The 25659-nt window shown below is 45.5% G+C and overlaps 1 protein-coding gene across 1 annotated transcript; it reads right to left on the bottom strand.

Moving 5' to 3' along the window:
* Positions 1-5136: 5136 nt before the first annotated feature.
* Positions 5137-25548, bottom strand: CTPS1 (CTP synthase 1; the record flags this gene model as incomplete). Its single annotated transcript, XM_084243316.1, has 17 exons — positions 25377-25548; positions 23440-23610; positions 21011-21111; positions 20103-20219; positions 17468-17551; positions 16935-17015; positions 15940-16091; positions 14232-14364; positions 12381-12469; positions 11358-11452; positions 10662-10724; positions 9150-9193; positions 7896-7992; positions 6614-6669; positions 6425-6521; positions 5749-5893; positions 5137-5221 (listed from the first exon to the last, which is right to left on the bottom strand). The coding sequence occupies exons 1-17, from the start codon at positions 25540-25542 to the stop codon at positions 5137-5139; spliced, it is 1776 nt and encodes a 591-aa protein (XP_084099442.1). The 5' UTR covers positions 25543-25548.
* Positions 25549-25659: the final 111 nt, after the last annotated feature.

Genomic DNA, 25659 nt, shown 5'->3' with positions numbered 1-25659 from the left:
GCAGCAGCAACACGTGGGCTCCAGCAAGTAAGGGCAGGGCCACAGAAGCCAACCCCCAACCTGGGACAGGCTTCCCATAAACCTGGCTGGGCCACTCAGAGGTGACGGGATCCACGCTTCCTATTTCCTTCAAAACTGCACTCATGGCTGGTCCCCATGTGGCTTAATCCTTATCTGGTCTGTGTTGCTAAGAAATTGTTCTTAGCTGGATCATCAAGGAAACTTACTTTCAGAAAACTTGCAAAAACTTGGTCAGAGCTAGGCTAAGGATACAGTCAGGAACTGGCCATCTCCCTAAAATGTTCATTTTTCCCAGGCTGAGGTCTCAGACCAGTTGTCTAGATGGGCAGAGTTTGTGATCTTGGGGAAGCACCTCTCCAGATGGCAAAGCACATCCCATATACTGGCTAACTGGGCACACAGACCCCCAGCAGGCCCTGGCTTGTGGGAAATTGCTCATCACAGCTGTTAAGTACATTACACACTCTGGGCTACAATGGCTATTTCTAGGACACTGGTCGGCAGGTTGGATGCAGCTGGGTCATGAGTCCCATCCTCATCCTCAGCCCAACTCTGTGCAGGAGACCGAGCCAGTCCTGGGTGCCTACCACATGGAGCTGCTGGGGAAGGAGACCAGACAGTCCAGTCCCGCTCTGCCTTAAAGGGCAGTTCAAGGTACTAAGAAACAAACCGCTATACTACTTCACCTTTAAGATAGTGATAGTGGCCAGAACAGGGCATGCTGATAACATCAGGGTGATGCCCTGTCTCTCCAACACCTACCAGCACTTGCCCAGAAAGGGTGTGACTTCCGTTCCAAGCACCCTGCAGCCACTGGAGAGGATTCCTATTCTAGCCAATTCCCCCACCATGTCCACCAGCAGAGCCACTGTATAAAGCCAATGTCTGATCATGCCTGGGCTCAGAGGCCTCCATGAGCTCCCCACTCCATCAAAAACAAAGCCTGAATAACGGTCTGCATGATTCTCCTCTTGGCCCACTGACAGCTCCTCTTCCTGCTCCATGCTCAGGCCTCCAGCTACACCGACCAACCTGTGTCATTTCACAAGCAAACTTACCTCAGGGCCTTTGCTCTGGTTGCTTCCCCCGCCTGAAATACACCTCCCCAGAGACTGCATGACTATTTCCCTTTTTCTCTACCTCAAGTGGAAAGATTTCTACCCACCCTGTTTTAAACTACAACCCCCACCCCAGCACTGCCATCCCTCTTCCTACTTCCAGCTTCTTAACCCAGAGTGCCTGCCAGTCACACTCTAGCTTGTATTTGTCATCCCCTCCCCTGTCCCACTCTCTGGATTGCAGCCCCGAAACAGGGATTTTGGGTGCTTTGTTCACTGCTGTAAATTCAGACCCACAATTGGTTGGCATGTGGTTAAGCACCCAACAAATATTTGCTGATTAAATATCAAGGATACTCCTAAATTGAGTTTGAGCCACTAGAAAATCAGCATTGTCAAACAGGGCATCTCACTGGGTCCACAGGACACACTTCACTTGATCCCCTCTCCTGCCCTTGGTCACATCCATGAACTAGACAGAATAGGCTTTGCAACCACAGCCCCTCCCCACCACTGTCAGGAGACCCACCTCAGGCAATCATGACTGCTCCGAGTTGGTTTTCTCATGTATCTAAAAGGATACAACTTCGACCTTGGCAACACACACTGATTATAGGAACCAAGTGTGACACTGGCCATCTACCTGGTGAGACAGGACCAACTCCTATTGCTCACCCACCCCCAGGACCACCCATCCCTAGAACCTGAAGCTGGCTTCAGAGGCCACTTGGGAACTGCAGAGGCCTCACAGAGGGGAGCCATTTCTGAGCACCATGCACATACCAGGCCTCCCTGTGCTCGGAATTCTTGCTTTTTAATTTTTGCAGTTATATCTTGCTCTTCCATGTGTGCGCATTCCACTCACCCTCCAAACCACCTGTGCCCATACCCCAGAAATGCTTTCATTTGAAGAGTTGGGTTCTAGGAAGGCAGGGTAAGGTCATGTTGTAGTTCAGCTGCTCCAGATGTTAAGAACCTGCTGGGAGGTTTCCTCCCCCCGAAGCCTCTGGGCCCTGGTCAGTAGACACAGGGTTGGAAGGCTACCCCCCCATACAATCCCACCATTCGTCACAGCTGGGCTCGTTGGGCTGTGCAAACCCTGGGAAGCTGTCTGGGGCCCCTTTCCCAGAAAGCTCTGCAGGTGGCCAGAGCTTTTCACTGTTGTGGGGAGCACTGCAATCACCAGCAGGCACGTCACCAATTCCCTCCAATTTGGGCAATGGCTTTTATAAAAATGATTGAAGACGGGGTAGGGGAAAAAGTTAGAACCACACCCAGATTAGCTGCATTCAAAGTACCAAGCCACATTCTAAGTGAAGACATTTTATTTCAGTCAGTATGCGACAAAGGGAACCCACTTTTCTGGATCTCTGATGTGGGAGCTGGGCCAATGGTGAGAAACATTTTCTCCCCACACCCCCACTTTTCTCAAATGTGAGACAAGGTTGTGACCACTGACAAGCAACCCTGCCTGAGCCCTAAGTGTCTGCCTCAGACTCATTTTGCCCAGCAGCCAGCTCAGAAGCTGGCATGGTGCCAATGTCCAACACGCCACAAGAAGCATGGATTCACTGTTGTTAATGTCATTTTGGAAGAAAAACTCAGGAATGACCTTGAGCTCCTGGTCGGGACTGAGACTGGAAGCCGGGCAGCCTGTGGGGTATGAGGTAGGCCTACTGGCCGCAGTCTCTGGTTAGCTGCTTTCTGGTCTCGTTCAAGAGCTGTCCAGGTCCACACCCGGCAGGAGGAAGGCCCACCTTCATAAAAACCTCTACCTCCCCCCTTTCTCAAGAGGCAGCAGCACACTCAGCGCCTGTGCTTCTTTGAATCTCTACCTTTACATATAAACTGAGGATTTAAAATTGAAGCTGAGAAATTCCAGTTCCTATTGAAAAGCTTTCTCACCTGCACTCAGAACGTGTCCAGCTGCCACCAAGTAAACAGCACTGCAAACAAAGCGTGTGTCTTGTTCTGCATTATTTATTTAAGTTAGAGTATACGCCGAGTCCAGCCAGAATTCAGCAGGCACAGAACGGTGCCTATTGGTATGTCATATTAAGAAAATAGCTTTTCATAGCACATGTTGACTGCAGTAACACCATCCTGGAAGGAAAAGTCCCCTCAAGCCAAAGCTGTTTCTATATGAGAGGGTTTTAGAGGCAGTTTCCCCAAAAGATTCTGCGTTCTTTTTTAAGCAACCCCTTGATGCAAGGAGTGTTTCCCAGCCCCAGAAGAGAAGCATGGCCAGAGGACAGGGGTTCTAAAACCACACTTCAGAGAGACACGGACTTCTTGCTGTTTCATGTAACAGCAGGCTGACTGTCCCTTTAGACAATGACTACCAGCCACAGTTGGCAGGGAGAGTCCCCACCGCACTGGGCAGTGCTAAGGCTTGGTCTCTCATCTCACCGCGCTTGGTGCAAGCAGTGCCCTCCAGCCACCAATACCAAAGTGTTATAAGCGCTAGCTAAAAATCCTTCCGCGTGCACTTTTTATAATGGTCTAGGCCTCCAAGAGGAAGCAATGGGCTAGCACTCGAATCCACAACGATGCGAGGTAGTTGTAGAAACAGGAGCCTCCACCAGCCACGTCTGGCATCTACTCCCGCCCGGATGTCCTGCTTCTCGTCTGGAAGGCTTACCGACCACAAAGGAGTCAACACCAGGCAGCACAGTGTAGGAGCCGATACACATGATGCGACATGCACGTCAAAGGCTTCCAAATACCTTTCCCCATAATAAAATAATCTTAATAAAAACATAATTTAAAGGAAGTGTCAAAAGCTGAGTGTAAAATGAAAGCTGTAAACTCCACCAAAGTCTGAAGGTTTCTTGATGCATCAGCCCTGTTTAAAAGACAAATTTTAGTAGTTATGTGATGTCTATAAAAGTAGAAAAATGAAGACTTAGAGTTAGCTACCACAGTAAACTGTTCTCCACTGAAGCTCAGGAGAGAGTCGAATTTATAATTCCTCAGAATCCTACAATTTTAAGAGCTTACTCTACCTGCCTCAATACAAAGGTTCTTTCTCCATTGCACCAGCCTCTGAACAGGGCTGCGCACAGGAATTCTCCACTAGCAAGGCAGTGAGAAAGCCTACCTAACTGACCAACAGCTACCTTCACTGTTTCCATCTCCTTTCTTTATGGCAATTCCCTAGATGACCAAACAGCCTACGGGAAGCAACCTGGGGCAGAGGACTGATGAGCCTCTGTGCTGAGTGCTGCCCTGGTGCAGAGGGAGCAACCACTCTTCCTGACGACCTCACACCCTCCAACTCGGCCGAGCTCCCACAGACCAGGCGGCTGATCAACCCCAGCAGAAGGGAACCAATCTCGTGCCCGTTAGGCCAGACCTATGCCATGAAGAGGCCCAAAGGTGGTAGGTACAAGTGTGCAGGATTCAGAGAGGCTACGTGCCAGTGCCTCAGGCAGGTGTCACCTCCCTGCAGTGGGACCCCGGATTCCTGACTGTCATGCTCACCCCCTTCCAACACTGTCACCAACAGAATATTTCTGTCAGAAGCCCACTTAAAATGGGCCCACACCATTCAGGGGAGTGCCCAGTGCTACTGCGCTGCAAGCCTTACAAGCCCTGTCACTACCTAAGACAAACACTCAAAGACTGGTGACTGTTCAGATTTGGAAGGACGTCCTGTTTAAGCAGCAAGCAACATGAAACTTACATGTTGCGTGTTTCTCTGCAGAAACAATAACACATCATCACACCTGTCACTCAAGGTCTCCCAGGGTATGGCTACATGAGACACCAAGGGTCTAAGAATCCAGTTCCCCCAGGATTAGTCAGACTGATGCCTGCATGCAGCCGTCAGGAAAAAGAGCTCCCAGCGGCTGCCCGGCCCCCAACCTCCTGGAGCAGGGCAGACAGGTGCCCTGTACCTTTGCAGGTTTACCCATTTGACGTCCACACTGCCCTTTCATTCTCCGGCAGATAAAAAAGTTCAGCACTAAATATTCATGATCCCAGTGTTAGCAATCCTAGTGTGAGCATCATTTTGCTTTTTAATTAAAGCTTAAAAATACCACTTACGTTATCATCAGTCATGATTTATGGATGGAAACTTCAATTCAGTGATTTCAGAGTCAGGGGAGCTGCTTCCACTCCTGTCACTATAGGTATCCCTGTAGAATTTAGACAGTTTATTCATCATCTCCCACCAAAAACTCACTCTACTTCCCTGGTTCTGAAGCTACCACCCCTACAGGGACACTTGTCTACACACAGCAGCAACCAGAAATTGGCTTCTCGACAATATTATGTATTTAGCATGAAGCCATCAAGGGATTTTCTTCCTCTAGTTATAAAAGATACCCATTCAATTTCTACTTCAGTTATGATACCCTAACCACCCAACTCAGCATAATTAGCTGGTTCTGGATAAAGGTATCAACAGGGTGTGAACTCCACAGGGCTCTGGCAGACACCTTGTGAAAACCAGTTCCCAATGGACCACAGCATCCTACTGCCAAATGTGGTCCTGGAGCCCAGATGCTGCAGAGAGGGGACACACAGCCGGAGAAAACCCTGGGGAGGGCGACCGACGAGCCTCCCTGCTGCCTGTGGTTCTGCTGAGCACTGACTGTCTGCAGCTCGCTGTCATGAGCCAATGACCACCCCAAGGAGTGAAGAAGAGTGACTGTGACCCTACCTGGGCGAGAGCCTGCAGCCTTTCTGGAGGTAATGCGGGAGCCTCCCCACAGAGGCCAGAAGGAGGCCAAAGTACGGTGGGGAAGGCTTGATAGGTCTGGACAGGAACTCAGGGTGGTACTGAACTCCCACAAAAAAGGGATGATCTGAAATGGAAATGCAAAAGAAATGGCTTCATTATGTATATAAGCCTAAGGTGTAAAACATGAAAAGAGCCTGCTAGATAGTTCACATTTCCACAGACCCTAACATTATTTGAATACAGCTTCTCAAATTAGAACCTGGGGAAAGGTACCGGAGAGCATGCGAGTCTGATAACCTCCCCGCAAGGAATCACCCTCCTGGCCAAAGGGGGCTTCTCTCAGGCTCCTTGACCCTGCTGCTCCCCAGTTCTGCGGGATTGAGTCACACAGGTTACTTTTTACATCAGAAGGGGGATTTGGTCCAGCTCTTACTCGGAGGACGACGCACTGAGGCCAGAGGTGAGCTGGCTGCCCGAGGCAGGGAGGGGGCACAGGGTGAGCTTCCCAGACTCTAGGCACCTGTCACCAAGGTGCCCAACCTCCAAGACAGGGCTGCTTCCTTACATTTTTATATTTCCCTGCATGCCAAGAACACCTCACTAAATTTTCCATATGCAACTGTTTCCAAAAACAACTATCTAAGTAATTAATTACCTTCCAGCTCCACAATTTCCATTCTTTCTCCTTCAACATCTTGGCCAACAAATTTCAAACCTTGTTCTTCCAAACACTTTTTCAAGACTGGATTCACCTGTTAAAGCATGAAAAGCAACTTTGCTGGATTCTCAGTGTGCTGTTTCCAGAGTAACAGAAAAGAGAAGGTCACAGAGCTCAAATCCTCACCTCAAATCTGTGGCGATGCCTCTCCTCCAGGTAATCCGGATCTCCGTAGAGTTTCCCTGGGAGAAGAGCAGACTCACGTAAAGAATTCTGATCTCACCTCTACTCCCTGCTTCCCAGCTGACTTGTATCATCTACGCAGTCGGGACTTCTAATGATTATTTCCGTGATTCTCCTGCCAAACATAGCCACCTGCTCAGAGTACCATGATTTAGACTAATTCTCAGGCTTGGACTATTGTGACCACACCAAGAAAAATGGACCAGAAACAGACCTTCACCACTACCCCCCAGATGTGATCACTGAAGTACAAGGAACTTTTCTGCTACAAACTGTCCTAGAGAACAGACCAAGGTGTACCAAACCCAGCCCTGTGGTAAGAGACATGTTAGAGCTACATGTAGGCCCCTCAGGGCTGCAGGGCCAGCACCATGCAGCTGGGTCCTGGTTGTCAAAGCTCCTTGGCACCTGGCAGCCGCACATGAATAAGCTGCATTTGAAAATTCGTAGCTGCCAGGTGAGGCCCCAAATTCACAGAAACTAGAGTTTTCAGAACTCACACCCCCCAAGACCTCATTTGTTAACGACTGAATTTTTCAGTTGGCGGGGGGGGATCAAACTAATTTTCTTAAACACTATCCTCCCAATTCTCCCCTAAACTCTTAGCATTTTTTTTTTTTTTAATTTATTTATACAAGCACTGGGTACAGTCAGAAGCGTGGGAGGGTGAGAGAATTCACCAGAGCCAGAGGGGAGAACAGAGCAGGCAGACTGGCAAGTACACTGCTGAGGGGAGCAGCGGGCGGCAGGAGAGGTCTGCGCGCCATGTGGGACCCTCGCCGGGTGACCGGGTCAAACCAGCACTGCAAAGGCTGCGGGCAGCTTTGCAACCCATTGCTCAACCGCTGCGCCACCGGGGAGGCCCTAAACTCTTAGCACTTTTCAGTACTTTTAGAATAAAATTTAGGTTGAACCACTGAAACTGCTGTTTTTATGGGACAAAAGTCAAATTTCACCAGTTTCATATGGTTCAACCCAATAGTGTTGAAAAGTAACAGACCATGTGGACCTCACTTAAGGAACTCACTCTCAGGAGTCATCCACACCCAAGGCCCCCTGGTCCCTGACAGCCTGTGGCCTAAGACCCACACTGCTTCTCTGACCATTACAGTGTATCCCAAAAGGTCAGGACTAGGAAAGGATAAAAGAATTTGAAAAGCAAGAACAAAAAAGCCAGCCTGGCTCTCCTGAGCCCCAAGACTGGGGCTGGGGAGGCAGCTCTTACTCATGACTGAGTTCTTGGTCTGGAACAGCGTTCTCCTCTTGCCCAGTCTCATGGTTCCACCCATCTGCCCAGGATTGTGTTCTGGCATGTCGATGACCTGAAGGTGTTCAAACAGTGTTTCCTTAGGAGACAGATCACCTACACGGAGTGAGTCTGAGCAGGTCCTAATGCCCCAGCCTTTCCTGTTAAGAGAAATATTGGCACAGGGGAAAATGCCTCCCAATGATCATTTTACACTTTTGTTGGGTAGAGCTAAAGATTGCAGCCTGTCCTCATGAACTGCAGGTGAGACAGGGTCTCTGCCAGGGTCATTCTGTCCCTGGCACTTTGGATGCTGAGTGTTACTGTCTGGAACACATTCTGAAAGACTGACACAGCAGCGTAGGTGCAGACTAGAAGTCCTAACACGTCCCCTCTACCAGACTGAGGGTCACCCTGTCCTAGGAGAAGCTCAGTGAACATCTGGGATATAGACAGGCCAAGACACCTCAGCCATGAGTCCAGCCTGCTTAGTCCCGTGCTCCCCAAGCATCTTCTGACATGGAGGACTTTTCTGTGTCTGCCCCCTACCACCCTGAGGTTCCATGCCTCAAAACCTTGGCTCTTCTGAAGTCTTATTTCAGGTCAGCAAATACTGATGTTGTTCAAGTGCCTTGAGATTAGAGTCCTGTATGTCCTGTTTCTCGTTGTCCTTAGTATTGATCGCAGGCCTGTCATTCCTGGGCTGAGGATTCAAAGATGAATAAAGGCACTGGGTCTCCCCATGAGCCACATGCATGTGACAGAAGACATAATAGGATACCAGGTCTGTCGGCCTCAAAAAGTCTTGGTTACCATTAAGGAAATCAGTGCTATATTCCAGCAGCTCTCTAATAATGTACCTGTCTTCAAGGCTGGCTGGGACTAATGAGTTAACATATTTAAAGTTGTGAGGACGTCGTCTGGATGTAGTAAATGCCTACGTAAGTGTGTCATCAGTCTGGGAAGCAGGGATGGAGATTCAATTTAATCAGGAAACCCCCTAGTTGGCTGGGGTGGTGCCTGTCTTTAAAACTTTGTGGCAAACTGGGAAAAGCAGTGAGAAATAAATGAGGAAAACTAGTTCTTATTCTGCAGGGGATCCAAAAGTGCAAGCACTCGGGCACTCTGGGATGGATCCAGTAGTCCCACTTCCTGTCTAACCATCTACCTCTTTCTATAAAGCAGCCCTTCCACACCCTTCTGACCCTGCTGAGGACCAGACACCTGACTCACCACAGGATGATTGGTCTTAGGATCAAACTCCGTAGAATTGGCATCTGAAAAATCAAAATACTGATGTTAGTGACAACACCTTACATGTCTTACTCAGTTGCCTTAATCAACAACCAAATCAGAAACTAACTGATTTTAAAGCCTAAATAACCTTTTCATCCTTCACTGAATTTTACCTTCTAACCACCAGCAAAAACTAAAAGGAAAAGAAGCCAGTTCTTGGTACTCTGCCTCCTTCTTTCCACATGAATGTGCCAGGTGCTGGTCACCTGTTGGGCCTGCACAGGGCCAGGTCTCAGCTGCAAAAGAGCTCATCACCAGGCCACTCAACCACCTGGAACCTGAGTGGGTGGCAGGTCACCGCTGTGAGGCGAGTCCTGGGTATCCACAGGGCTCTTCTGAGGGCGTGGATGGTCAGGCGGCCCCTGCTAGAAGCTCAACAGCCAGAACTAAAGACTGCTGCCCACAACACCGAGCCACTACCCCCTCGGGGTGCTTGTAAGGCAGCCTCGCAGAAGAATGAACAGAACCCAGCCCCAACAGCAAGTGCCCAAGAACTGCTTGTCCGTCCTAAAGTCAGACTGCTTTCACATTCCTTCAGCTTCCTTTGTTTATTTTTCTTATAACTTATAAAATCTAGGCTCCATAAGCCGGACTTCCCACGTTAACAGTGACTGAAGAGCTGCTGCTCCCAGAGACTTGCACCCCCAGGATTTACCCTGTGTGGCCACAAGATGTTAGCAAGTTTGAGAAGAGTTGGCACACTGGGCTCATTATTTTAGAAGTTGGTGGTCAGCACACTGAGGAGGCTGGGGCTGAGCCAGTCGGCAACGAGCAGCCACGTGGAGAGACCCTGTCAACAGCCCTGCCAAGCAGGGCCCAGGGTCTGGCAGGGCAATCTCAGACTCACCACGCGGCACAAAAAACCAGCCCACTTAGTCCACCCCACCCACAGAATGCAGAAAATAATAAACCACTGCTGTTGGAAGCCACTGAGTTTTGAGGTGGTCTGGTGGAGGTACAAAGCAACAGTAAGCCAGAGAATTTCCTGTTCGCCAGGCACTGTGCTGGGACTGTTCTCATGCATTCATTCTTGCAACCATGTAAAGTAGGTAACATTATTACCCTCTTTGATAGAGGAAACAGAGGCCCAAAAGGGCTAAGTAATTTGTCTAAAATCAATCATGTGAGAAACTCAGAATCTGAACCTAGGTCTGACCACGCCAGAGCCCAAGTTCATAGGACTGACAGCCTCACAGGTCAGAGTTCTCTCAGGGTACCAGCTCAGGGGAGGAAGTGGCAGGATCCCCAGAGCCAAGGCACCCAACAAGCTGTGCTCCCTCCTTCCAGGAAGAAATAGGAGACCAGACCAGTTTCACCTCAATAAACTCAACAGTTCCCCTTTGGTACACCAGCCAACTCTCCTCCATAGCTCCTGATCACCAACATTTACCAGATTTCATGCCTCCAGAAAACAGCACAGAATTTCACAGGCTTTTTCTTGGGCCTTACCTTGCCATCCAAGCACATTTCTTGAAAATTCAACCACCGCCAACTGCATTCCTAAGCACACACCTTGCAGGTAGAAGGGAGAAAGAAATGAAGCTCCAATGAAAAGGGGACCCCACCCCCATTTCCCACCAGCCTGCCATGGACTTCATGCCCTGTGTTCACAGAACCACAATCACAAACTTGCATGACTTCCTGCTGTGAAGAAGCATCCCTGCTGTTATGCTTTTATCTGTATCAAATTAAAAAAACTGGGTCTAAGTATGTATGAAGATTCCAGATTTTAGAAGGTATTCGATTTTAGAAATAATATTCTACTCAGTACTTGAACATAAGTTTTCTTATTCTCTAATTTCCCAGTTATAACTGATTAAGTTGAAAATTACTCAAATGTACATCACCACGAAGCATCCACACTTACTTTATCCAATTAATCAGCTGGTATGCCAAGTGAAGCCGACATTAAGTCAATCTCACATGTCCTGCCAAACAGCTGGGTTCAGTTGATGGCCACAGTTTCCTAGCTGCCTTTCATTCTCTCAGAATTCCATGAGAGAACTGCCATGGAATGCACACACACACAAGCTTAAACTTTTCATTTCAAAGGAGAATTTGGATTTCTTCCAAATAGAACCATAAGGGCTTCTATTTGAGTTGTCTAGAAAGATGAATTTTTTCTTGCTTTTTCCTACTCCTTACCCAAAAAAGGCTTCTTCTGTTTCCGAGCCCAGGCGATTGCTTGGATTTTGCCTTCTGTTCCTCGAACACCAAATCCCCCCGGAACCAGCACTCCACTGGACAAGAGAACACAGCACAGCAGCCCCTTCCCACCAGTCCAGCTCACAACCACCACCCAAGGAGCCACAGCCAAGACGCCATGCAGTTCCTCCCAAGCCTGTGTTCCTGGGTCTGTGACTGGCTTCAAGACAGTGAGTAAATACATGGCCTCAAAAAATGCACACATGACCGTGAACTTTCCTTAGTGACATTAGAAGAGGCTTATGACAAGTGAAAAGGCAGCATACTGAACAGTAAAACAGAATCTGTCCTGGGTGTGAATTCTTTCTTGATGCTTCACATATAGCAATATACTGTTTATCTCTTGGCTGAAAGTGCCCAAGCAGGAAGAGGATCTTTTGTCAGCTCAGGGCCACACCGACCGAGGGTCTCAACATTACCTGTATGGTTCCATCACATTCCGTTGTTCTAGTGAATTCAAAATTCTGCCTAATTTTTGACTATTATAAATAATAGCTGCCAAAAAACAAACTCTTTGTGAGACTGTATTGATGGGTACCATCTGGGTGAAACATTGTTATAAATAAGTTTCATCAACCGATGTATATAAGCCAATGATATCACTAAAATCAGAACATTTTCTTCAGTTTCAACTATGTTGCTAAGTTGTATTTTCAAGAGGCTTATTAAGTCATACAGTATGCAGCCTTCGATAATTAAAAGGTGGGGGGGGGTCCATTGTAGGGTGGTAGAGGAAAACCAGACTTGGTGATCATAATGTAGTCTATACAGATGTTCAAATATAAAGCTGTAGACCTGAAAATTACGCAGTGTCTTAAGCCAATATTGCCTCAGTAAAACAAATAGCTAACGAAAAGATATTTAAAAAGTAGGTCACCTACTATTAGAACATGAACACACAGCACCTTGCTCATTAAAACCACCCAAAACCCCCGGGAAACAAGGGCTGGGAACCCTACTCACTTGGCGCTACAGAGCTTCTGCCAGGCTTCATGGTAGCGCACAGGCTCCTCCTGCAAGGTGCTAGGCTCCAGGTCCGTGGAGTCTATGTACTGGGGGGGCAGACGGGGTGGGAGAGGATGCAGCTCGTAACTCCAGAGCTGTGGCCTATCATCATTTCCAAATAACATCATGTTCCATCTTTCTTCATTTTAAAGTTTTAAAATAATACTCTCCATATATGAAACTTCGTAAGTTTACATATAAACTCTGAGATCTTTCTCATGTTTTTAAGCACAAGAGTTTCCTTTGTCTACTCCCAAAACTGGCTCCCTCACCGCTCTGTCTAGGACCTTATCTCAGCTAAGCCCCAGGAGAACTAGAGTGCAAGTGTTCTCTGTTCAAAACACACTCTCCCCAGTCCATCTTCCACACAGACTGCTTTTCAACTTTTTCAACTCGACTGAAGTATAATTTACATATAATAAAATCATGGACTTTAAGCAAACATTTCAATGAGTTCTGTCAAACACACAAAGGCATGAACCTCCATCTCAATCAAGATACAAAAATGAACACCCTCCCCAAAAGTTGTCCCTCTCTACTGCAGAACAATCTCCTCCCCACTTCCTGCCTGGACCTCATTTCTAGGTTCTATTTTCACAGGTTTTGCCTCTTCTAGAGAGCCCATAAATGGAACAAAATAACATGAGCCTTTATGTCAGGCTTCTGCTCAGTAGAATTGCTTTCAAGTTTTACCCACAACTGCTGTGCATGACACTAGTTTGCTGCTTTTCATTACTGAGCAGTCTTCATTGTAGGATTATGCCACAGTCTGTCTATCCACTGGCTCCCTCTGAACACTTAAGATTGTTTCCAGATTTGGGTTATATTGAACAGTGGGTCCATTTGTATAAAAACATTTTTTTGTGGACATGCATCTTCATTTCTCTTGCATTACATATACTGTCAGAGTCGCCACACCATGAGCATTTCCACTCACACATGGGGGTGCCCAGTTCTCACCTGAATTCCCAGTCACTGTAAGGAGCACCTGTTGGTATCTCACTGTTAGTTCATTTCTATTTGCTTACCTAACAAGGGACAGTATTGACCATCTTGTCATGTAATCACAGGCATCTTTTATGGACGTGTCTATACAGATCTTCTGCCCATTTTGTATCAGGTTGTCCACCTTTTTCTACTCCTTCCTATTACTTCTTGCCATAACTTCCCAGAATCCCCAGTAAGAGCCAGGTTTAGCCCAGCTGATGACCCGGCCTTCACCAGATGTCTCCAGACATCCTCCAGCTCATGTTCCCTCTGCTTGATTTTCAACTCTTCCTCAGTTCCCAAGCCCCTGGATGTGTTCTGCCTTCTGCTAGAATGGTCGTCCCTCTGCCTCATCCATCTCCCCTCCAGGGGTCCCTCCTTAAGGAAGTCTGTCCTCCTCACATGTCTACCATGGCAGGTCCACCCTCTTTTCTATGTGTCCCCTTCATACCTGAGACCTTTCCAACTTTTTATTCATCTTACAACCTCTACCACCTAACACATGAAAAGCACAGACTATCTCCACAGGGATAAAATAATCAAAGAACTAGCAAAAATTAAGTCAGGGCAGTAATGAGATCCCATAAGTCTTAAAACACATATAGTAGTCATTCTACAGGAAGCTGTTCAGCAGCACAAAACACCTGGACACGTGGTAAGTCAACCACACCAGTGACAAGGACAGCTGCGTGGGGCTGTCAGTTCTGGCCCAGCTTAACACAAAGCAATTCTGAGCTCGAAAGATATAAAGCTGACACATGTGCACCATCTGTGGGAACACAGGCAGCCTCCCTGTTCATGTGTATCTGCACCATCCCTCACCTTGATTTCCAATTTGTGGTTGATGGCCAGTGCAGAATGCTCCAAAGCTTTAATGACAGACGCGTAAGAGTCTGAGAATTTGGTATATTTGCCCACAAGGGCAATAGAGCAGGTCTCCAGCAAGCGATCGTATCTATCAAACAAAGGTCAAGAAACACTAAATTACTTAGAATGTAAATACCACCAAGACATCAAAATTGCTTCTTAAAGAAAAGAAAAACAAGTCTGGGAACTACATAATAGAAGCAACTATTATCTGAGTCCCATGTATAGAGCAATAAAGAGGAAGCAATTTTCAAAACAACATGGCAGGCTTTGTAAAGAAAAGCAGAATTTGGGCCTTCCTGGTGGCGCAAGTGATTAAGATGCAACCTAGGAAGCTATCCACAGCCACTGCAGCACAGGTTCGATCCCCAGCCAGCCAGGGAACTACCCACATGGTGCAGCAGACCTCTCCTGACTCGCCCACTGAGGGCAGCAGTGTATTCCGGTCAATCTGCCTGTGCTGTTCCCTACCCTGTCTCTGGTGAACCCTCTCTACCCTTCACTTCTGGCCTGTACCCCATTTCTTGTATGCATAAATAAATAAATCTTTTAAAAAAAAAAGAAAAAAGCAGACTTTTAGTAGCTGTTATAAAGAGATGGCTTCAACATCTTACCCAAATTGTTTTTAAAAAAACCAAACTTAAATCCCACAGGGCAAAAAAATTGACATAAACAAAATTCACAGAAGTTAATGCGATGAAGGAATTGTCAAGTAAATGAATAGTGAAATAATCCATACTCATTAAAACTTCATTTTATAGTATAAGTAGTAACAGCAAAAATGTTCATAGTATATTATAAAAAAGATCATAAAATTGTAGCTACATAAAAATGTTCATGTAGGGCCTCCCTGGTGGTACAGGGGTTAAGTCTCAGCATGATTACACTATCGCCAGCCACAGCAGCATGAGTTCAATCTCCAGCCAGGGGGGAGCTAACCCACATGGCATAGCAGACTCTTGCCTGCTGCTCCCCTATACCCCAGTTCTTGTATGTATAAATAAATAAAAATAAATCTTTAAAAAATATATTCATATAATCAGACAAAGACGGAAAGGGAAAATGTCAAAATGAAAATAAGTATCACAGAGCAGTGGCATGGGTGCTCCCTGGCCAAACCTTCCTTGTGACTTTGCAGCTACAGCAAGGCATACCAGGTCTGGGTGCTGTGTGAAAGTCTTTGATGTGAGGGAAGAAACCAGAATGGAACAGTTCTCAAAGTGATGAGACCGGGCAGCAGCAGTATGAAAGAAAATTCTTGGACATCCTTGCTGTTCCTTTTCTGGTGTGGGATGAGGGGCATGTTCCCAAACACGGCTCAGATTACTGGGATGCTGCCCTGAAAAGCTCCACCACAACCAGCCATTCATGTGGGCCTTGGGTGTATGCTAAGCCACTGCTACTGGGGCACCTGTTGGCGTTGATTTTCTTGGCTAGACGAGAGTAACAGGTGTCACTGCAGGCTGGTACTGGGCCCACTCTACCAGGACTCATCAGCCAAGATGCCACCACACAATGGCGAAGGTCCTTTTGTAACATCTCTTTCCATTAAGACCTTCCCTAACATGAGCTGATGGCACAGGTACTAAAGAAAGAGTTGAATTCCCTGCATGCCTACAAAAGAGATAAAAGTGTAGAACTCCCAGCTCCTTATGAGGCAAACCTGTCAGCCATCTCCTTCCATTTCATCAGCATTTTTCGTGACTGCCTCTCAATAGGAAGATCAAGTCTTCGAAGAAAATAATCCACAACCCCCTGTTCCTCTAACAACAAGGGGACTCGGTAGATGGACGAGACATCATGGACACAGATCACCTATTTAAAAAGGAGCAAAGGTTACTAGTAAAACAAACAAAACTACCTACACTGGAAGCCTCCTACTAGCTATATGACCCTGGGAAAATGTTTTAGATGTGCAAAAAGATAAAAGGATAATCTTTTGAAAATACATATAGATTACTAAAATCAAAGCAATACTAGGCCAGAAAATTAATGACTTATCTCTTATGAACATGGATCAAATATTCTTGAAAAAATAAATTTACAAACCAAACCATGATGTAGTTTAAAACAAAATCATGTCCAAATAGGAACTGCCCTAAGAACAGTGGTTCTCAAACTTGAAATCACATGGGGAGAGCATTTAAAAATTCAAGTCAGGGCCTCCCTGGTGGCACAACGTTAATGAGGGAAAAAAGCGAGAGTGTGTGTATGTGTGTGCGCGCGCGCGCGTGTCACATGACAGGCTCACCACCAGCACCTGTGAGGCACACAAGTAGCCCAAGAAAGGATTTAACTCTGAGATGAGATCTAAGGTGAAAAGATTTCTCATAGACAGTACTGTGTCCGGAGCTGGCGCTGAAGGATGAAATGAGTAAGAGATCTCCAGGCCAACAGGAAGAGAAGAGCAGAGTTCAGTATGGAGCTCACAGGACAAGGAGTGGGGCAAGGGGGAGGCAGGAGAGGTGAAGTATGTTTTGGGGAACCCATGTCAAGGTCATGGAGAACCACGGTCAGCAGGTACCAGTTCTTCTAGGAAACAGTCTACTGTCTCAAGTCATAAACTAACAAGAAGCCTTATGAAACTAATTGAGACTTTAGGATAACTAGAAGCTATAAAACTATAAAGACTTGTGTGAAAATGGAATTTCTACCTACCTGTTCAGGTTCGACGTGGCAGAACATAGATATTTTCTCTTTCACTGCCGTGTCGAGAGGATTTGAGCACCTGCAAACAACCTAGAAGCAAAGAAAATAAGATATTTAGATAAAAAGAAGGAATACAAAGCTGGGTTTTTCTCCATAGACATCACACTGTTAACTCCTAGCACGATGCATGCAAGTGATGGAAAGATTAGTTTTCAAAACTGAAATTCCCGAATCCCAAACTGGAGAAATGTAACAGCGTGGCAGTACCAATGAACGACAAGAGCCAGCTGGGGTTTTCCTCATTAATGTTCTTGGGTAGGGGGGAAAAGGGAACAAATGAAGGGCCAAGAGGAGAAGACAGGCCCTCACACAGGCCAGGTCAAAAAGTATTTGTAAACCGCAGCTCCAGATCAAAGCACTAAACCTGTAAGTTTCCCACCATCAAAGATCACTCAGAGCATGCCAGGAAAACAAGGCCTCGCCTGCCAAGAAGGAGCGATCTTAACCAGACACACAAGGGCTGCTGAACCCGAGTGCCTTACCAGATCCGGGGAAAGGCCAAGCCCCCTGAGTTCCCGAACACTGTTCTGGGTGGGCTTAGTCTTCTGTTCCCCTGTGGAACTTGGCTGTTTGACAAAAGAAAACAAAGTTAATTTCTCTGTGATAAGGAATTTTCAAGTATGACCTTTCCCTGAACTCCTCTTAATAAGGGAATAGAGACCTGGATCATGCATCAAACTTAGTTTTTAATTATGTCAAAGTTACATGCCCTTATAGCTTATTAGTCAGTTTCTACAGTTTATGCTAAAGAACAGCAGGGCCCTACCCCCACCTACCCCTCCCCTTTTCTAAGCCTTATCTTTTGATTTAAGACTTTGAGGTATTTTCCATCAATTTCTGTCAGACAAGGAACCTACCCTCTACTACGCATGCATCGTCTGTGCCTGCAACCGCCATCTTGGGGCCCCTCATCAGTGTTTATACATATCCGAGTATTTAAATACTATGGTTCAACCATGTGCCATTCTTTTCCTTCCTGGTCCAATTACTTGTTTTCCCTGGTGAGTCCATTTCTTTGGTATGCTGGGTTTTTTACATTCTAAACTATGTTAACTCTCCTCTCACACTAACAGATTTGCTGGGTACAGAATTCTAAGATGGAAGTCATTGTCCCTAGAAATTTTTTTTTAAAGATTTATTTATTCATGCATACAAGAACTGGGGTATAGGCCAGATGCGTGGGAGGGTGAGAGGATTCACCAGAGACAGAGTGGGGAACAGAACAGGCAGACTGACTGAAATACAATGCTGAGGTCTGCCACGCCACGTGGGATTCTCGCCGGCTGGCAGGGATCGAACCGGTGCTGCAGAGGCTGCGGACAGCTTGACAGCGCTGAGCTGAGCTCAACCGCCTGTGCCACCAGGGGAGGCCCTTCCCTACAAATTTTCAAGGAAACAGCTTTACTATCTTTAGCTTTAGCATCGCTGTTGAGAAGTCTAATAATGTCATACTGATTTTTGATTTTTCCTTTCAGAGCATTTTAGAATCTCTGCCATTATTCTGAATTATCACAATGACAGGTCTAGGTATGGGTCATTTTCCAATTAATTCACTGGGTCTTCTCAATTTAGAAACTCATGGATGAAAAATTCCTTGAGTTGTTTAGACCATGGGTCAGAAAACTTTTTCTATAAAGAGCTAGTTAATAAATATTTTAGGTTTTATAGTCTTAGTCACAACTACTCGACTGCTGTTTCAATGCAAAAGAGCCATAGACAAAATAAATGGGCTCTGCTGCTTTTGCCTACTTCACTTTCAAAGATGGGATGTGTTGATTTGGGTTGGGGGGCACAGATTACATTTCCTTTCCAATACTCTGTCCTTATTTTCTGGAAATCCTATTATTTTGGATGTCAGAACTCTAAACCAGTCCTCTAGTTTTACATTTTCTGGCCTATTTCCTGTCTTTTGCTCTTCAGGTCCTACTTCCTGGGGTACTTCCTCAACCTTCTTTCTCTTAACTTTTCATTTCTACTATCCAGGTTTTAATTCCCAAGAATTTTTTTGTTGTTTTCTGAATGCTCTGGTCTTAAGAGTATCCCGTTCCAATTTAACAGATGCAGTTTTTCTCCTCTTAATTCTGAGAATTCACAAAGTTGGTTTGTTTCCTTTTTTAAGTTTCCTACTCCCTGCAGATCTCAACTTCTTTTTTTCTGTTGTTTTGCTCTTGCACTTCATATATTTTCTTCCAGTGTCTGGTATCACTGGCTGCCAGCTCATATTCAAAGGCTGACTGAAAGTTCTGTGTGAATGGGCAGCCTATACCCCAGGGTCCTCACACTGGCCATCTGGTCAGTCTGTTTCACTGGGTAGTCTCAAGGGCAGTATTTTCAACTGGGCTAGTCACTTATCTCCCAACCCCCGCCCCCCCCCCCCCAAAGAACCCTACAATCTCCTATGTGGAAGGTCCAAGCCTGGCTGTGATGATTCTCGGAACCAAGTGAGAGAAAGTGGGATCATCTCAACAGCAAAAAGCTATACCTCACCCCCATGTTTTTAGCTCAGCTATGCTGTTCTCGACTGTCCTTCGTGTGTGCTCATCTGGAAACCCTCCCCAGAGAGAAAGCCTTCAGTCTCTGCCCAGGTGGGAGAGGGGCTTATGAGAGGGAGAGGGAAGTAGATACTGGGGTCTAACTGCTCTGAAACAGCAACTTCCTCATCCCACTAGCAGAGGTACCTGATGCTGCTATGCCTGGACCCTTGGGGATCCCTGCTGCAGGCTGAGGACCCAGCTCTCCTAGGCCTGTTAGGTCAGTAGACATTCCCCTCCCTCTGGCTTCCTCATTTTTGTTACTGTTGATTCTTCTCACAGTATTTATCTTTATGAATTCTTTCTTTAAAAAAAAAATATTCCCTTTACTCTAAGTTGTAGTGGAGTTTCACCATTTAGTGTAGACAAGTAGACAGGTTCAATCCACCATCTTCACCTGCAATTTGTCCTGACCAACTGTCCAAATGTTTTTCGTTTCACCTTTTCAAAAAGTACGAGAGCAATTATTTAAAGTTCTTTATTCCCTGCTTTCTGTACCTCAAGTATTTAAAACATATAAGAAGTGAAAAATCAACCTATTCTCCCTCCTTTCCAATTCCCCAGAGTAAAACTTTGAATGCCTTACCTGAGGAACTAGACTGACGTGAATATTACAGAAGTTCTCTCTTTTGACCTTGAATTGGAATTGACGGAAGGCCTCGATAAAGGGCATGCTTTCTATATCTCCCACTGTTCCACCGAGCTAAAAGAATGAAGGATTTTAGAGGTGAAGCACTGAACCCTCCTTTTGTGGTTTAGTTCGCTAACAAAAGTACTCTGTCACCACAATTCAGTGATCATTAAAAACATAATGTGGACTCTCTGGGTCTGACAAATGTCAGTTAATAGTGATTAAATCATAGTTAACAACTAAATAGCAGTTAATAGTAATTAGATATTTTTTGTCCTACAAGGTTACTTTTTTTGGATATGCTCACCATTCCTCAAGGTTATCAATGGATTTTTACCCATCATTTCAAGAAAAGCCAACTGAAAGACTGAATTTTATTCGTATGAGCGTCACAAGGCAAAATAATCTAAATCTTATCTCCTCTGCTAGTCATAAACAACTTCTGGATTAGACATCAGTTATAAGCAAACTGTTGGAAATTAAGTCCTCTATCTTCACAAGACACCGAGACCCAGAGAAGCAGAGAAGCAGCAGAGCAGAAGAGCAGAACCTCTCTCCTCATGCTTGGTCCTGCCAGAGGATGGTCAATACCCAGCCAAGTCTCTTCAGAGTGGATGAGGGCGTGTCGTGCCACTCTCACTGGTCACACAAAATGCATACATAAATACCAACAGGGTGTTGCTTTCGGGGGCACAGCCATTCCAGGACCACTGACAAGCCCTTACCTACCACAGTGCAGTTCTGAGGGCCCAGGGCTTCCCCAGGAATGTCTTACCAGGTGCTGATGGCTGACTAAGGAGCAAATACGTACACTTTGATCACCTACACAGGGACACAGAGTTCAAGAAAAGAAGCATACAAACCTCGATAACACACACTTGAGGTTCTAAGCCATCTTCATCAACAGGTATCAATGCCTGTCTCATCACCCACTCCTGGATTGCATCTGTGATATGAGGGACAACTGGGAAAGAGAAAAGACACATGTAACTCACCCCAATTCAGTTGGCATCAACTGAGATAATTATACTACAGTGACCAAAACTGCTGCACTCTTTGCCTGCACAGAGTAGCAATGGTGTCATAAGTGTTTCTGAGACCACTCTTAACATGGCTTTAACCAGGCTTGGGCTCACAGTCCCCATGGCCACCTTTTCAGATTTCCAAGTTCTGGCTCGAAACACAAGAGAATAAAGCGAAGGTGACATCACCAGACACCTGCCCTGTGTTCCCTGTAGCTGCACAACTACACTGTGGACTCCACGGCCCCCCTACTGCTTACAGCTAAAGGAGAGGACTTCATGCCCGAGGGTTTTTTCAGGAACAAAAGAATGCCAGGAACCCGTCCTGTGGTATTTCTGGTTTCCCAAAGGGCAGGCGATCCACTGCAGACAGTGCAGTGTAGCACAGCGGCTAGGAGCACGGCATCTGGGGGTGCCTGGATGCAAATCTCAGTCCCACTACTCACCAGCAGGGGATCTTTGGGCAAATTACTTAACTATTCCTAAGCTAGCTCTCCCTATCTGTTAAGTGGAGTTGCAACAGCTCCCACTTCATAAAACTGTGGAAATTTTATGAGCTTGCACCTGTGAAATCTAAGCAGCATGCCAAGCATGTCAGGGCTCAATAAAAGCCAACCATTTCTAAACACTTCTTAAAAGCATAGTTGTAGGGCTTCGCGAGCAAGTTCCTATGGGCAGAGTTTAGTTTAAATAGCTAGGTACACAACCAGCAGTGCCTCAAGCAGAAGGATGGATATTTATTATCTAGTACAAACACACACACACACACACACAGAGCAGCCGCAGCAGCCAAAGTGATCTTTAAAAAATGCAAATCAGAGTTCACACTCGCAGTTTAAACCCACTGCACTTAGTAAAATCCAAACTCCAGGCCAAGATTCAAAAGAACCTCTATAACCTGACTGCTTGCAGCCCACCTCACCTACCACTCTGACCACCCCGCTTGGTCACTGTGCCAGTCCTCATGGCCTCTGATCTCTGACCAAGTCCTTGGTGGCCATGAACCTCTGCACAGGCTGTGCCTCCCTCCTCCTCTCGCTCTTTCCAAGGCTGGCCTCTCAGCTCAGAGGTCCTGGAGACTTTCCCTGACCACCTGCCCAAACTGGTTTTCCCAAGTCACTCCCTCTCCTCACTCTATTTGTTTTCTTCAGAGTTTCTATCAAACATGGAATTTCATCCATTTGTCTTTGTCTCTCCCATAAGGTAACTTCCATGAGGACAATGGCCTCCTTGGTCTTTGCATCATGTATCCCCAGCTCCAATGAGGGGCCCCCTGCAAAGAGCATTCAATAAATATTTGATGAATGAATGCATACATAAATGACTACACTGGAGGCCTTCAACACAAACTGCACAACCAAGACCATTTTAATTCCTAATTGATCCCTTTCTTCATGTCAGGAACTAGAAAAAACTCTTGAGTTTTTTACTTACACTGACTTAACTTCTTTAATACACCTAACAATCCATAGAGGTAGATACTATTATAATCTGCATTTTACAGAAAAGGAACCCAAATCTCAGAAGCAGATCACCTGCCATGCTCACAGAGCTGCTAAGAAGCAGAGCTACAATCCACACGTGACCCAATCAGCCCAGAATCTGGCCAGGGAAGTCCCAGACCAGAGCCAGCTGTCAGCTTGACCCTTGACTTTCAGTTAAGTCTAAAGCCAAAAACAGATTTATTCCCAAACTCAGATAAAAACCACTTCTCAGAACCTCCCCACCCCAAATTTAGACTAAGACCATTTTACTAAACTAAGGGTTTTCTAATGCCACCATTTTTTAAAGCAGGAGAACACTTTTATCAAATCAACACCATGCAAAACCTCAAGTGAAGCTGTGCCCATGGATATGATGGGCAGAAAGGCCCACATGTCAGGCTCCCCAGCCCTTAGGCACCAATCACCAGCCTAAAAACCAACACACAGGATTTCGGTTCCTCATCACTGTCTGTACAAGTCCCAGACACACGACACAAGCTGCCTTCATCACTGCACACTCCTCACTGTTCAAAAACAACAGCTCTCAAGACTCAAATCAGGCTGCAGGACGACAGCTTCAATGCCATTCCCAGAGCAGCAGTGGATTCTCCAAACTATGCTTTGAGTAAACAGCCCCACAACTCTGAATTTTCAACTGAAGGCATATTTCAGTAATAACACCTTGACACGTCATGCTGAAATTACATAAAACATTAATTTTTTGTACACAAAAAAGAAATTAAATTGGTTAAGATTCTTAAATCTTGATGGCAAACCCAGCATTACCTTGGACGGTTTTCCCCAAGTAATCTCCTTTGCGTTCCTTGTTAATGACATACTGGTATATCTTCCCAGTGGTGAGATTATTGTCTTTGGTGAGGCGAATGTCCAAGAACCGCTCGTAGTTGCCCAAGTCGAGGTCAACTTCCCCTCCATCGTCCAGCACAAAAACCTCGCCTGCAGGGAACAATGAGAACATTCTTGGTAAGTGAAAAATACATATGCCAAGCAAAACTCAAGCCCCAAATTATAAACATTCAAGTAAAAAAGTCTGCACTGACTTGATGGGAAGCAGAAAAATTTACATCTAGAAAATGAAATACATCACGAAAGAAAAATCACCAACCATTCTCCAAAGGCTAACTGCAGTTTTCCAGTCTATCAACATCTCAGTCTGAATCAGAAAGAGCTACATGGAACTGTTACAAGGTTCACAGAATGGAACCGAGCTACAGACTCTAGGGCTGTGGACAGAGGCGACCTTACAGTGAAAGGGACTTGCTACCGACAGAAAAAGAACTGAGAAAGGATCAGAAAGTATGACTTGATTCAAAACTTGGACAAGATACATACACCTCGGCTGTGTTCATTATAAAAACCACTCTCTGGGTTCACACTAATCAGTGTGGAACTGCACAGTGGCCCCCAAGTCTTGAACAGTCACTTCTTGAAACACATTCTAGAAGTTTTGCTCAGGATGCTTCGTTCCTGCCATCACAACAGGAGGACAAGCTCAAAAACAGAAAAGGAAAAATTGTCTTCTTTTCTTCCCGCAGACAGAGCACTCATCCTCAGCTCAAGAATTCCATATTAGGGCCTCCCCAGTGGCGGTGGCACAAGGGGTTAAGACACTCTGCAGCACGAGTTCAATCCCCCTGCTGACCAGGAAGCAACCCACAAGGCGCAGCGCAGACCTCTCCTGACTCGCAGCAGCATACAGTCAATCTTTCTACTCTGCTCCCCACTCTGTCTCTGGTGATCCTCTCAACCCCCCACACCGCTGGCCTGTACCCCAACTCTTGTATGCATAAATAAATCTTTAAAAAAAAAAGAATTCCATATTAAACATGGCTCTGGTGTGTCAATCTTTTCCTGTTGCTGTTTATTACTCAAGGATTTCTGTCCTGAGTACATTCACCCTTATAGATCTTACCGCAACATTAGAAAGAGGGAATATGAAAACAATTTCAAAACCTAGGATGTTTTAACAGTACATCTACCCCCAATTTTAAGTACAATTAATCATTTAGTAACACAGAGACAGATTCATAGTTGACAGGCCCTCAGCAATAGCAAAGAAGTGCTATTTTCCCAGCCTTCCTTAATGGTTTCAAGTTTTCATTTATTTCAAAAGATGTTCATTTATATTATGCAAAGTGTAAGCAAAACAGAATCTCCAGCTTACAGATCATCCGATCCCAGCATCCACCCGTTGCCTGAATTCTACAAAGTGGCCGAGTAGCCTGTCTGAATGTCTCTACCAAGGGGAATCTACTTCTTAACGTGGTCACCCTGACATTGGAGAGAGCTTGCTATTAGATCTTTCTTATATCTATATATCAAAATCTATTTCCTTACAGCATTTTCTCATCTATCCTTTTCTAAAGTTTGGGGTCACTAAAAAAAAGCTGCTTCTCCAGTATTTGAATAGTTATTAGTCACCAGATTTCCTTTTTTACAAAAAAAGTAACAAATTTTCTTTAGTCACCAAAAAGATCATTTCTATTATTTCTATTTACAGAAATCGTTAGGTTCGAATCACTATATTACATATTAAAATCTCTGCTTCCTCTCTGTCCATGTAAGAAAACTATCATTCTGCTATGCCAGGGCCTTTTTAGAAGGCAGGAAGTAGAAGTTAAGTTTTGCACAATATTCAAGGACTGACAAATTCCACATAATACATAATTTTTTTTTTTAAAGAAGAAATGCATTTTGCTTACCATGTTCATATGGAGAGAATGTCCCTGCATCAATGTTAATGTATGGATCAATTTTAATTGAAGTTACATGTAAACCACATGACTTCAGTATGGTGCCCACACTGCTGGCGATGATTCCTTTACCAATTCCTGATATAACACCACCAGTAACTAGAATGTACTTCATTTTACTTTTTGACCTGGGAAAAGGAAAAATTACATATCACATTTATCTCAACAAATCAAAATTATCTAGGTTCAAACACCAGCTCAGACCCTTACTAGCTTTGAAACTGAGCTATGT

Source organism: Talpa europaea (genome assembly GCF_964194135.1).
Source record: "Talpa europaea genome assembly, chromosome: 9".
In the NCBI taxonomy this organism is placed as follows: domain Eukaryota; kingdom Metazoa; phylum Chordata; class Mammalia; order Eulipotyphla; family Talpidae; genus Talpa; species Talpa europaea.
The sequence above is the reverse complement of the archived record's forward strand: the minus strand, read 5'-3'. Positions and strand labels throughout refer to the sequence as shown.